General features: G+C 41.7%; 1 protein-coding gene and 1 long non-coding RNA gene across 2 annotated transcripts in view; one reads left to right on the top strand and one right to left on the bottom strand.

Annotated features, from left to right (window-relative positions):
* Positions 1-549: 549 nt before the first annotated feature.
* On the bottom strand, positions 550-10,968 carry LOC137973098 (uncharacterized). The gene is made up of 6 exons (XM_068819831.1): positions 9,128-10,968; positions 8,332-8,592; positions 6,297-6,667; positions 5,633-5,860; positions 3,246-4,008; positions 550-1,974 (listed from the first exon to the last, which is right to left on the bottom strand). The coding sequence occupies exons 1-6, from the start codon at positions 10,763-10,765 to the stop codon at positions 1,549-1,551; spliced, it is 3,687 nt and encodes a 1,228-aa protein (XP_068675932.1). The 5' UTR covers positions 10,766-10,968; the 3' UTR covers positions 550-1,548.
* A 109-nt stretch (positions 10,969-11,077) lies between these two features.
* The window catches only part of LOC137973602 (uncharacterized), a 4,068-nt gene continuing 2,645 nt past the window's right edge, over positions 11,078-12,500 (top strand). The window contains exons 1-2 of the long non-coding RNA XR_011117284.1: positions 11,078-11,164; positions 12,376-12,500. The exon at positions 12,376-12,500 is cut by the window's right edge and continues 153 nt beyond it. This is a non-coding gene — a long non-coding RNA (uncharacterized lncRNA). The remainder of the gene's footprint in view (positions 11,165-12,375) is intronic.

The following is a 12,500-nucleotide window of genomic DNA, read 5'->3' as shown; positions in this document are numbered from 1 at the left end:
GACTGTATATTAGCTGTGAAGACACACAGTTGGGAGCTCCCAGCTGTGTGTCTTCACAGCTCAATTAATTGGTAGAACATTGCACCGGCATCGCGCATTGGTCATGGGTTCCAATCCCGTTGGAGCCACTTGAATTTCTCAGGTGTCTATAAAAAGACAATAGAGGTTTTGCACGGCAGCAATGTTGCATGGCAGGAGCACTGAAAATGTTTTGCATTAGAAAGAACATTTGTTCCCATAGGAAAAAGAATCTATTGTTCCTGCCATGCAACATGGCTGCCGTGCAAAATCTCTATACACCTTATTCCAAAATGGCCGCCACTTTAGTATTCTTTTGTTTCCACGCAAATTCGCCCTTATGGCCTCGCTTTCAAGGTTAAATATTATTTTGAATTTTACCTTTGAAAGCGAGGCCATAAGGACCAATTTGCATGGAAACAAAGGAATACTAAAATGGCGGCCATTTTTGGAATAAGTTGTATTGGTTAAGTTGTCCAGATAAGTGAGAGGATCGCTTCTCCCTTTCGTCTGTAGCCTGCACTTCAAAGATATACATTTATTTCATTCAATAAATATCTTCACAGGCTCATTTTCTCGGGCCGTAAGTTCAAAACGACATCGCAGGAACGTAAATCTAAAAATAGTTTGAAACGCCATGATACAACTTGGTCTCTACTGTTCGTGGTTGTTGGCCTTTAGTTCCTGCCCTAAAGTACCATTCCCTATCATCCTCCTCTTGATGAACCTTGTCCATACGAGCATACCTTAAGTGGGATTCATTTTACGTAACATTTACATTAGCTCAAGCGAAGATGATGACGATCTAATAATTAATGATGATGATAATAACACAATCACATAACTTTGGAGGTCATATAGTCATATCGTTTCTTTGTGGCCCGAGTAGCATCATTTTGCGCCCGAGCAGAGTGCCGTAATACGAAGCAAATCAATACGAGATGGCGTATTTTGTGGGCGAGCCTTCCTTTTCAAACTTCCCCCATACCTAATATTAAGGTAAAAAGACACAATGTTTCCTCCGCATAGCAAACCTTGCAAAATCCTGCTTCTGAGCAGAATTTTGTTTAGCTATTATTCTTTTTAGTTTCTTTAAAAAAACGTTTTTATTTTACTTCATCTGCCAAAAGTACAAAGCATTATTTGGCATGCCCTCTCGATGATCGCATATGTCCAAAGACGCGTTTTCATTGACTGAGGCCCCAACTTCTTGCCACACAAGTTGCAGGAGAAATGTAACACAACGCAACATTTGACAGTCGATTACAAAGTTGCGAGAAATGAAATGCACGGCTTTGTTCCTCGAAACGATCGCGGCGACGGAAAAATGCAAGAATTGTCTGCATCGGGGCTATGTTTTCTATCGCAAGTTTGCCGCAACGAATGCGGGAGATATAGTGCAGCTAAAATTCCCCTCGATATCATAGACTGTACTTACTTTGTCACGCTGGTTTCGTTCGTTTATCCGCAGTTTGTTCCCTCCTGCATCACAACTTAAATCTTTCCCCTCCCTGAGAGCGTGTTAAATTCTTAACGATCGCCCTCTAAATAACTATCAAAAGAATCATCAATATCGTCAGATTTGCTAAAAATTATGTCGAATATATTCTTCCGCTCTTTTCGCTCAACGTCCAAAGATTCTTCAACGTCTGTCTCATTCATCGATCCATAGTCCTTCCTCGATGTGTATCTCGTCGGACAAGTCCGCTTGCATCTCTTCTGAAAGAACATCACTGCCTTGTATACAGTCAACGCAAAGGCGTGGACTGTAGTGGTTATTAAGAACATCAAGCAAACCACATTTGCTATGTTAATCTGCTGCAATACTTGCATTATAGCCATGATACAGAGTATGTACAAGTAAAGAGTTTCCACCACATTGACTCTCTTCTTTATGTAAGGTTGGAAGACACTGTGTACTGCGAGTATCATCGAGCACATCACTATCATGACGACCTGAAAGTAAACATAACGCAATAATTATTAATGATTTACTAAGAATGAGATGAATGACTAGATATTTCACAACTTCTTTTGCGCAAAAATGATCACGGTCAGTTCCCCGTATTAACCAAGACCGAATGCAAAGGTCTTTGCCTGTTGCACAAACTCGACCCAAGCCCATCGCGATCGTATTAGTTTCCCGCCTTTTGTTAATATGATAATGTTAATACGATGATTACATACGTGTAACAGAACGGACCTGTTCAAAGTGGACCCACGCTCAACGGTATCTCCAAGTATTCCTGTGGGACAGGACCAAAACGGACCGGTGCTCCCAAGAGAAATTTCCCAAAAGTTTGCCGAAATGGAAAGCGTTCCTAATTGATACGTAGTTTATCGCAGTTTTACACGTTACTTGAGCAGTAATGTAAGGAAATTAAATCCTAAAATATTCAGGCTTGAGCGCCTTGACACGGCGTTCCCGTGTCCTGGCAAATCACTTTTCTTGTCATGTTGTTAAATAACTTTAATGCCACAACTTGCTTTGAACAACTCGATCCTGTAATTCATTATTATATAAGGAAATCGTATCCATAATGGTTTTTATCTCCTTCCTTCTTCTTCACCTTGAAATCCTCTCTATTCTTCGATAGAGAGCCTAAATTCACCCATATTACAGAGCGTTAAGCACGGGACATTTTTGACCTGCCGACAAAAACCAGAAGAAAACCTTCCGCATGCCAGGACAGTAGTTTCTCCCATGTATTTTTTAAAGTAACCGGCATCTCTGAAAGCGAAAAAATCCTTAGCAATATAAATGTGGTAGTGTCAAGACAAGTTCAAAAGGAAAACAGCTCACTTCCGGTTGCCCTTTGTCCCTCAAAAACGTCTCGTACAAGGACCCCATGACAAGGACCCAACAACTCCAAACCAGACCGATCTATTTTTAGACAACATTTTCCGCAAAAAAAACAAAACAAAACTAAACAAACAAAGGTAGTTCCGGTTCGGTGACGCCATGACGTCGAGTAAGTTTCGGGCTCCTTCGGGAGTCTCATTGGCGCGAAAAATAAACCGGTCTGTGAAAACGCTGTGACGGGAATATATGGCTGTTGTTCGCTCCTAGTCATGGGGTCTTGCTCGAACTTAAGCTCCCTAACTTTAAAAAATACGTAGCTCTGAAAACTCAAGGGAAAGAAGTCACTGTCTTACGATCCATAGATGTTTTGAGTATATAGTTGTGTCAGTTTTGAAAAAAGAATTGCACTCGTTTTTCATCTCACCTGTTTTGTGTGCCAGTTAGGGAGGAAGGCATACGTTGCCATTAGCAACACTCTTCTCAATAAATCCACTGACCACCACCATGAGCAGCTCGGGCGCAGACCATTTGTAAGTGTGCTTACGTACTGAGGATCTACTCTCCAGTATCCTCGGGTTAAAAGCAAGACAGAAATTGGAAAGGGAAGAACTAAAACCAGAAGCACAAAAACGGCTAAAACAGTTATTCCTAAATGGCGGTCTTGAAAGCATGGAACGTTACCATCGTAGAAGAAAACGAAATTTCCACCAACTCGAGGACAGTGCAACAACATAAACGTTGTTACAGCGAGGTAGTTGTACGTAAACAAGGTCATCAACCAAAATGATTGTAGGCTGGAGTTCTTGCGGAATTTAAATTTGACAACGTAACAATTTGCGCTCAAAATGTATGACACCAGAAATACTGTGAGGATGACGAAAGGTATGAGATAACCCATTGCAACTGCGTACAGATTTGTCATGCCTTCTATTATGCAGCTGTGAATGAAATATGAGAACGGTCCACCAAAATTGAACAGGTCTGCCACGAATATCACGGATTCACCAACCACGTTGTTCGGTTCGAAGATAAAGGGGAGGACTTGGAAGAAAAACAGGGGCCCTCGAAGCTCGCTGGAGATGCTGGGATTGAGGATAATGACGATGATGCACAGGACAACCACAATGAGGACCACAACGGCTATTACCCAGATTCCCCCGCCCTCACAGTCCAGGCAATCTTCCCATCTGAAAAAATAGGATTTGAAAAAAAAAATTGAAAAACCGCGCAAACAAAGGAAAATCTTTGGCAAAAAACTTAATCCTTACAATCTTAACAGTGAATGATATAAAGTTTCTCCGCACAAGTTCAATACGGTGTCAAACAGACTGGTGACAAGAATAAAGGTCCAGTAATACGGGCAACATTTTTCGCGCAACAATGTCGCGTTGCAAGTTGAGATGGTTTGTTGCGGGTATTACCACTTTCTTGCGCAACAAATTTTTATGTTGCAAAAAGTAGACGTCGCTTTTACTATTTGCAACACGAAAATTTGTTGCGCAAGAAGGTGGTAACACGCGCAACAAACATCTCAACTTGCAACGCAATATTGTTGCGCGACAAGTTGCACGGAAAATGTTGCCTGTATTACTGGGCCTTTCAGGGAAACTCCACTCTTGCTACAGAAGAGCTTTAAACCGAAGGAAACAATGTTTCGAAACAAATTTGTACGAAATTCGTTTTTGAAAAGTGTTTATATCAGGAAAACTGAATTTTAAAATCGCTTGTTTTCGCTTTCAAATTTCGCAGGCGCCGCCATCTTGAATAATTGTGACGTGTTACGGTTGCCCTATTGTTCTAACACAAAGAGCTTTTGTCTAATAACAATAGGGCAACCGTAACACGTCACAATTATTCAAGATGGCGGCAACCGCAAAATTTGAAAACAAAAGCAAGCGATTCTAAAACTTATTTAAGTCAGGTAAAAAGGCTTTCCTTGAAAAAATTTTAGACAGATTTGACTGTGGAGGTTCCCTTTAATAACCAAGTTTATTAGTTTCTGTGCTAAATATCGGGGACACTGGCCTCTTTCACTTAATTTCTTTGCCCTTATATTGTTCGCCAGTTTCGCAAAGGGCATCAAATGATGTTAATTTCTCAAAATTAATCTCGTCCCCCATGTTACGGTTTCCTCCTCGAGACATAATTTTATAAATTTTCCTCGTCCGAATTCCACCTTATCTGGAACGCCTTTTCGTTATTCCAACACAGGACAAATGTTTGATAAATGTCCGCTAGTTTTCAGACGACTTCTACGGCGCAATGAAACCGGAATTTCGAGGACAAATACTTGCAGCTGGAGTGATTATCGCCTATGCATAAAAGAATTGAGGGGTTTGGCCCATTTTCGAGTTGCTGCATGCCTCGGTTTCAAAGCGAGTCCTGTGCCCGGTTGTTCGAAAGGCGATTAACTTAATTCAGGATTAGCGTAAACTTTTCTTTCATATTTTCAACTTTTTGGTGAAAGTTTCTTTTGCTTATTTTTGTTTTCCAAGATGACTTCTTCTAATGTAAAGTTTTGCCGAATATCAGCTTCCAACAACATTTGGGAGTAGAGAAATAGTTTCCTTGGTTAATTTTTAATCTGGGATTAGCGTTAATCGGCTTTTGAACAACCGGGCCCTGGTGCACAACCATGGAAACGACCGGCGTATTCTTATGCAAATCACACTCATTTCCCTTTCAATAGTTGAGCACCAAGACTCACTTCGAAACCGAGACAAACAGCAACTCGGAAATGGCCCAATCCACAGTTAAAGTGATTGCTGCGGTATCATTCTATTTTATGGACTTCTTACTATACTGATTCACCTCAAGCCGACACTCAGTCCTTTGTCGCATCTGCCACACAGCACTCCCGTGCGATTGTGCGCGCATTGTTCATCGATTCGATCCGGGTTAAACATACATCCGGGTAAGTTTCCATTGCGCACGCATCGGCAGTAGTGCGAAGGGCAAAAATACGTTACTAGGCGACCATCCACTGCTCCGCCCCAGTACCCTTCTTGCAGATAAACAGTCCGCCCATCGTCACTGCACCTGTGAGAGAAGCAATACAACAATACTTCAGAGGCTATACCTTTGATTCTTCGCTGTCATTTGAGTCAAGAAACACTGGATCGAGCATCTCTTCTTTGGAGAGAAGCAAACTCTGATTAACAAAAAGAATCTAATACTGTTTGTTTTTTGGTATCATCACAACGATCTTAAATTTAGTTACAAACAAGAACATGGTTCAATGCATAAGTTAGGTCCGGCAAATGGAGATTTTAGCACTGAAACAGATTTCTGCATCGCGGATTCTTCATATTTGTGCGTTCGTCAGAAAAAATATAACACTTAAGTGTTGTTGGCCTTGAAATGTCTCCCAAAGGGAGGAGGGAAAGGGCGGGGGTCACAGGCCACCCAGGATCTCCCACCCCTAGCTACAACTCTGATTTTACACACAAACAAGAGCAATGTTCATCTGTCATACCACAAGACTCCCTCGATCTGCTTGTCACACACACATTTGGTTTCCTCAAACTTGAATCCTGGTCTGCATGGAATCGCAGTAACATTGAATAAATATCTGTTCTTTAACGTAGAAAAAACATCCTCCAGCTGAAACCGGTGAACAGTTTGCTTCGTTAATTTATTGTAAAGGGTCTTATTTACCACGCGATACGAGAACGGAACGCGCGCGACCTTGTCCACTGGAGACAACAAACGCATGGCGTTGTCGACATGAAGATGGTGACTGCTGTCGGAGGCGCCCCTCTCCATAAAAGTAGCGATGGTGAAGATACTGTGGTTGAGTTCATCGTAGCCTTCGATATCGAGATTAACTGTCTCTCCAGGTGATAGCTGTAAGTTAAAATATACAATAATACAATACAGTACAATGCAATGCATACTTAATTGACTGCTCCCCATAGGGGCTTTTCAGGGCCAATGAAACACAATCAACGAAACAACAGAACACAACAACTACAACTGTTAAGAATCCCAAACGGCCGGAGGCAAACCAGTTGGCTATTTACAAGTGCAGCTGGGAAGTTGAACCAGGGACTACCAGGGAACAAATTCAGCGAGTGGTCAGAGCGGGTCTTGAACCCGGGATCTCCGGATCTCAAGGCAAGCGCCCTAACCACTGGGCCACACTGCCAACGAAAGACAACTCATAACAATCGTGGATTAATAAAGAACGATTGATTTCATGAAAAATATATCGTTTTATTGTATTGCTTGCGCCCAGAAATAATTCAGGGAATGTGGATCCAAACCAGGTGTAAAGTTGAACACAACAGTAAGGCTTAATTTGACTTACATTTTATGTAAAACGTGTGCTAGTAATAGTTTTACTGAGTGAAATGCAACCAGCGTTTCCTTTTTGTGCATTAAATTGTCTGCTTCGTCTCGTCTGATTTTAGGGGAAAATCCATCTTATAAAGCGGAAGTTGCAAACCGGAGGTTGTTTGGCCTTGACACCAGATTGAGACTGTTTTGCAACGTTGGAACACGAAGAAGAACTATAAAATGTGTTGCTCTGCCTTGTGCTTTTGCTAGACCAAATCTCGTCCCCGGCAATCCAAAATAACGATAACAGTTACAGAGAAACAAAAGATTAGTAAAAAACTTTTCCCCTGGTGTTTTGTAAGTGATTCATTTTCTTATATTAGGACAATTGACGCCTAAACCAGCCTAAACCGTCCAGACAGTATTTTACTCTGTCTAACTCCAGAGTATTTTACTCCGAGTCTAACGCCAGACGGTTTTACTCGTCGATGGGGAACCCCCAGGAGTCAATGGGTTAAACAAAAAAAAAAGAAGATCGAATGGCTTCTCATGAGATTGCCCTTAGACAGGAAAACATGCTATGCACTTTAGAAGGCGCCACACTAAATGCACATGCGGATCATTTTTCAATCAACTGTGAAAGCATACAGATTTCTGTGAAATTTTAACCAATCAGAAAACCCTTGACCTTTGGACTCCCTGGAGTAATCAGTTTGTAAATTCTCTTCACAGTTTCAATGAAAGGTCAGTCAGACGGGTATTGAGAATGAAGATTATTATCACCTTAAGAGGTGTGACCTTAATGTAACACCAACTTCGCATGACTACCCAACAAAGAACTCTATGGTACTAGTTGGGAGAATGGACATTTTGATCGTGGGAATGAAAGGGTGAAAGACGGCATCTTTTAACACCTTACAGAGAAAGTAACTAAGAAGCATGAAAGAGCCCCCCTTAACCAGGCCATGAATTAATGACCACTTTCACAAATGACGGCCACCTTTACATTGTTTTGAATTAAATGTTAATTAACCTTACTGTCCTCATTTTAGAACAAACTTTTTTTTTTTAATTTTGCTCGTGGTAGCGAGGCAAGAAAAGCTTATTAGCATTAAAACCAAAGAATAATGATTCTATTTGGTCGCCATTATGAAAGAGGTCTATGACCGTATCCTGATGGAAGCTTCATCTCGAACTAAAAAGTCCCGCTTTACTTCATAAAAAAAACTGACCTTTATACTTTTATCGTCATTATCCTCGTCTTTGAAGTGATGAGTATCTGTCGCTATGTCGTAATCCGGTCCTGACAGAGGCTTAAAATCCTTTGATGGATGGAGAAAGTTTCCGCTATACACGAAAGTGTTGTTCCAACGAAGCGCTTTCTCGACGCTGTAAAACGGGTACTCCTCATTCCAGAGACATGCGCTGAGTGACGATATATAGACGGCGGCGCCTTTGACTTTGGCGCTGTTACCGATAAAGGATACCTTTGCCTGGGTAACACAAAATACAAAACACAGTACAGAAACATTAGCAGAAGTATTGCTGTCTTCACTGAGATTATCTTAATTTCAACAGCGAACCAGACCTTTTCCAACTTGATCAGATCGGCTTCCAATTATTACGCATGAAAATCTCGCGCCATTCTCTCCTTAAATCGGAATCAAAACCAAAACACATTGCAGTTTCCCGCGCTTTCCAACAGACTGTGTTAACGTATCCAATTCGAGGCCTGATTGGCTCGTTTGAGAGAACTGCTCTGTTTTTATTGGTCAACTAAGTCGGAGGACTTTCTGCTCAATTTGGTCCAGCAAACGCACGCTGTGAGCCAAGTGGTCAGCGGTTTAGAAGCTTAAAAGCTATTTCAGCTACTTCATTATTATTCCCTATCCTAACTTGTATATAGTATCGTTGAGACATACTGGACACACTATAATGAGGGATACATAAGGAACTCACCACTGAGCACTGTAAATTCCCCCCACTCCCCCCCCCCCCTCCCCATCTCTCCTATCCACACGGTCTTACCTTCCATTGTGATGGTGGGGTTCTCCCCTCAATGTACACCACAACACAATCTGGATTGTACTCACGAATGAACTCGTACATCACTCGCGTCAACACTAGTATAGCGCCGCCCTCGCCACTAGCGACATTCTTTTCAAAACGAAGTTCACTGCCAGGATACAGCGTTATTTGACTTGAACGCAAAAACACGGCCCCTCCTTGTGAACCCGAATTTCCGATAAACTCTAAAGTACCATTCACGTGTATCACTCCCGCTTCGTACTCTAATGCGCCTGCGCCGTGATTCGTAGTGAAGACATTCCTGCCAGCGAACTTCACGTCAACGCGATGACTTGTAAAGGGCGCTGTGTAAGTCAAATAGTTCGCACCGTGGTTCTTTATGGTGCAGTCAATAAACTCGGGTTTCACATAAACGGGGAAGCTGAAAGGTAAAGCTGAGTCTAGACGAACTGCAGCGCTGGAGCGTCCTTTATTTCCATCCAAAGTTAAGTTGACAAATTTTATCCCCGACTGCCGATCAATCAAGGAGTAATAATTCATAATAAACACGTCCATCCCACCGCCTCTCCTTGACCAGTTGTCTCGGATAACGCAATCTTCAATAAGTGTATCCGCTGTGCCGAAATCCCATACAGACGTTCCGAGACCTCCCCCGCCCTGAGCAGCAAGATTAGCATCAAAAATAGATCTTTTCACTTTCATCAAATTTCCTTCGGAAAAGTGACAAGAGCAGTGATACAAGCCTCCACCGAAAGTAGCTTTATTTTTTTCGAAAACTGAGTCCTCTACTAAAGCTGTATTCCATTTTGCTTTGTCAAGAAAGGCCACTAGCAAACCCCCTCCCAATAAATTCATTCGAGGGACCACCGAATGCGAACGCGGAGCGATAAAATTTTCGGAATCGTTAAAACCAGCCGAGTTTCCTGAAAAAGTTGTATTTCTCACCACGACATCCAAACTGTTTAGGACCAAAAAAACAAAACCGGCTCCACCGGCCACAGAAGAGAGGCCTGGAATGACAGGCCAGTGTTTTGAATTGGCGGAATTGTTCAAGAAAAGACATCCCTCTATTTTGACTCCGCTGTCAAAGGCATTTATCCCCGATCGTTTGTTATTTCTAAACACGCAGTTTGTGAACGATACACTGTCAGATCTCCAAATTATAACCACAGCAGCCGAATTTGTACTGAACTCCTGAAATTCAATATTTGAAACATGAAGATTGTATGTCGAAATAAAGAGTTCTGCTTGTTCATTGCCCATAACGATACCAGCCGACTCTGATCTTGCGCGTATAACGGTCCTTGTAAACTTATCCGCAGTAGTTATAAAGATATTTCTGTCTTTCCGTGGTTGCGAAATTTTTACTTGAGTTTGCAGATAGAATACCTCATCCAAAATGGAAAAAACAAAGGTAGTTTCTTCGTCAAATGCAGGGTCGTCTAAAATTTCAAGTGCGTAGCTGATAGTTTTACAAGGCAGTGACCCATTTGAGAGAAAACAAGCTGGGTTTTCTTGTCCTGAATCTTGTGAAATCGAAACGTTAACCGACGAAGCATGTGAAAGCCACGCGGCCGTGAAAATCCACGAAAACATCGTGGTCAAAATTGCAGATGGATTCCCACTCGTCTGCCACATTGCTGTCTGTTATAGACAGGACGAATAAAACTTTTCGTTTCAAGTCCAAGGCTTTCGTCTTCACGTTTGGAAAAGGACGGGTTTCGTATTGAAACGATGTGAAATAAGTCCTACGTGTATCTTCGATTTCTGAGCGCGCCAAAAATTTATGTTAAGTGAATATATATTCACAAGCCATGCTGGGGCATGACTTAACGATGTTTATTTTTATCCAAAAATTATAAGTTTGAAGTCTGCCATGCCCTTAACAGCATGTGACTTTATTGATGTCATGCCCCCTCAAATGAAGCGTGACATCATTACCATTGCGAAGAAATTTCCATTTTTGTTCAACAACCAAAAACCTCAAAAAAGGAGAATCATGCAGTCAAGGAAATTCGTTCTAAACAGCTTTCAGACGTAAGTATAAACGTTAATGATCGACGAAATTAAGAACGTGATCAGCGCCAAAATATTGCACATAAACACTAGAAAGATCGACGAAATTCTATTTAGTAAAACAAAGGGAATTGGATTTCGTCCCGACTGACACAACAATTCGAGAGCCTTCTTGCATGAACAGCACAATAAACAGCACTACAGAAAAAATGCTAAGTTGCTTTGATTTGAATAGTAGTCACAATTTAATATGTCATCACTCACAACCATCTTGTACAGCAAACTTAACAGCAGATCAGTATATTAGCTTTTATTTCAGGGTCGTAACGAGGTATATTTTTTCGTGACTGATCCCATATTTTTACCCAAAATTTTGATCCCTGATCCCAAAAGACGAGAATTTTGATCCCTGAACCGCAAATATTTGATCCCTGGTTCTATAAAAAAAACTGCTGTTCTCGATCCCGCGCGTTGTGATTCCAGATCCCAGGGGCCCGTTCTCGAAAGTCCCGAAACTTTACGGGCCATTTTCGGGTGACACAATTCCCTTTGTATGTCAAGAATGGAGAGGATTTAAGTCGTCAAACTTCACAGTCATTTTTCTTTTTGTTACCTTAAAAACATGTTAAAAGATCGGCTTTCCAAAACAAGTGATTGGCAGTTCCACAAACGGCTTTTCGGGCCCGAAAAGTTTTCGGGACTTTCGAGAAACGGGCCCCAGGGCTGTAATCCCTGATCCCGCGGGGCCCTTTTCAGGCCTTTGATTCCTGATGCCATATACCTCGTTACGACCCACACCGTTTAGGATTTTATCCGCCACATTCAGGAGTTAGAACCTTCTTGCACAGCTCAATAAACAGCAACATAGAAAGATGCTGCTAAGTAGCTTTCATTTGAATTGTCAGACTTTAAAAGCAAAGCTGAAGTCACTTTTCAACTGAGGCGTGATAACAGCGCGACAAGATGGACCACCTCAGTGGATTTTACACGATTGACCTCTCTTCGCGCGATCGCCCACAGACTTAACTTACTTTAGAGAGATCCGTCTTGTACAACACGATAAACAGTACAACATTTTACAAGTACTGCTCAGTGGCTTTCATTTAAATAAATGGTCACACTTGAAGATTTCATCCACAGACCACTTTGTACAGTGCGATAAACAGCACAACAGGAAAGTACTGATCAGTAGCTTTCACTTGAATGGTCACACTTTAGGATTTCATTCACAGAGTCAAGAGTTATAGAACCTTCTTGTACAGCTGACTGAACAGCACTACAGAAAAGAACAGTTCAGTAGCTTTCATTTGAGTGGTCACACTTCAGGATTTCACCCACAGACTCAAAAGATATAATC

Source organism: Montipora foliosa, chromosome 10 (genome assembly GCF_036669935.1).
Source record: "Montipora foliosa isolate CH-2021 chromosome 10, ASM3666993v2, whole genome shotgun sequence".
Lineage (NCBI taxonomy): Eukaryota > Metazoa > Cnidaria > Anthozoa > Scleractinia > Acroporidae > Montipora > Montipora foliosa.
Note: the sequence above shows the minus strand (reverse complement) of the source record. Positions and strands in the feature narration are given on the sequence as shown.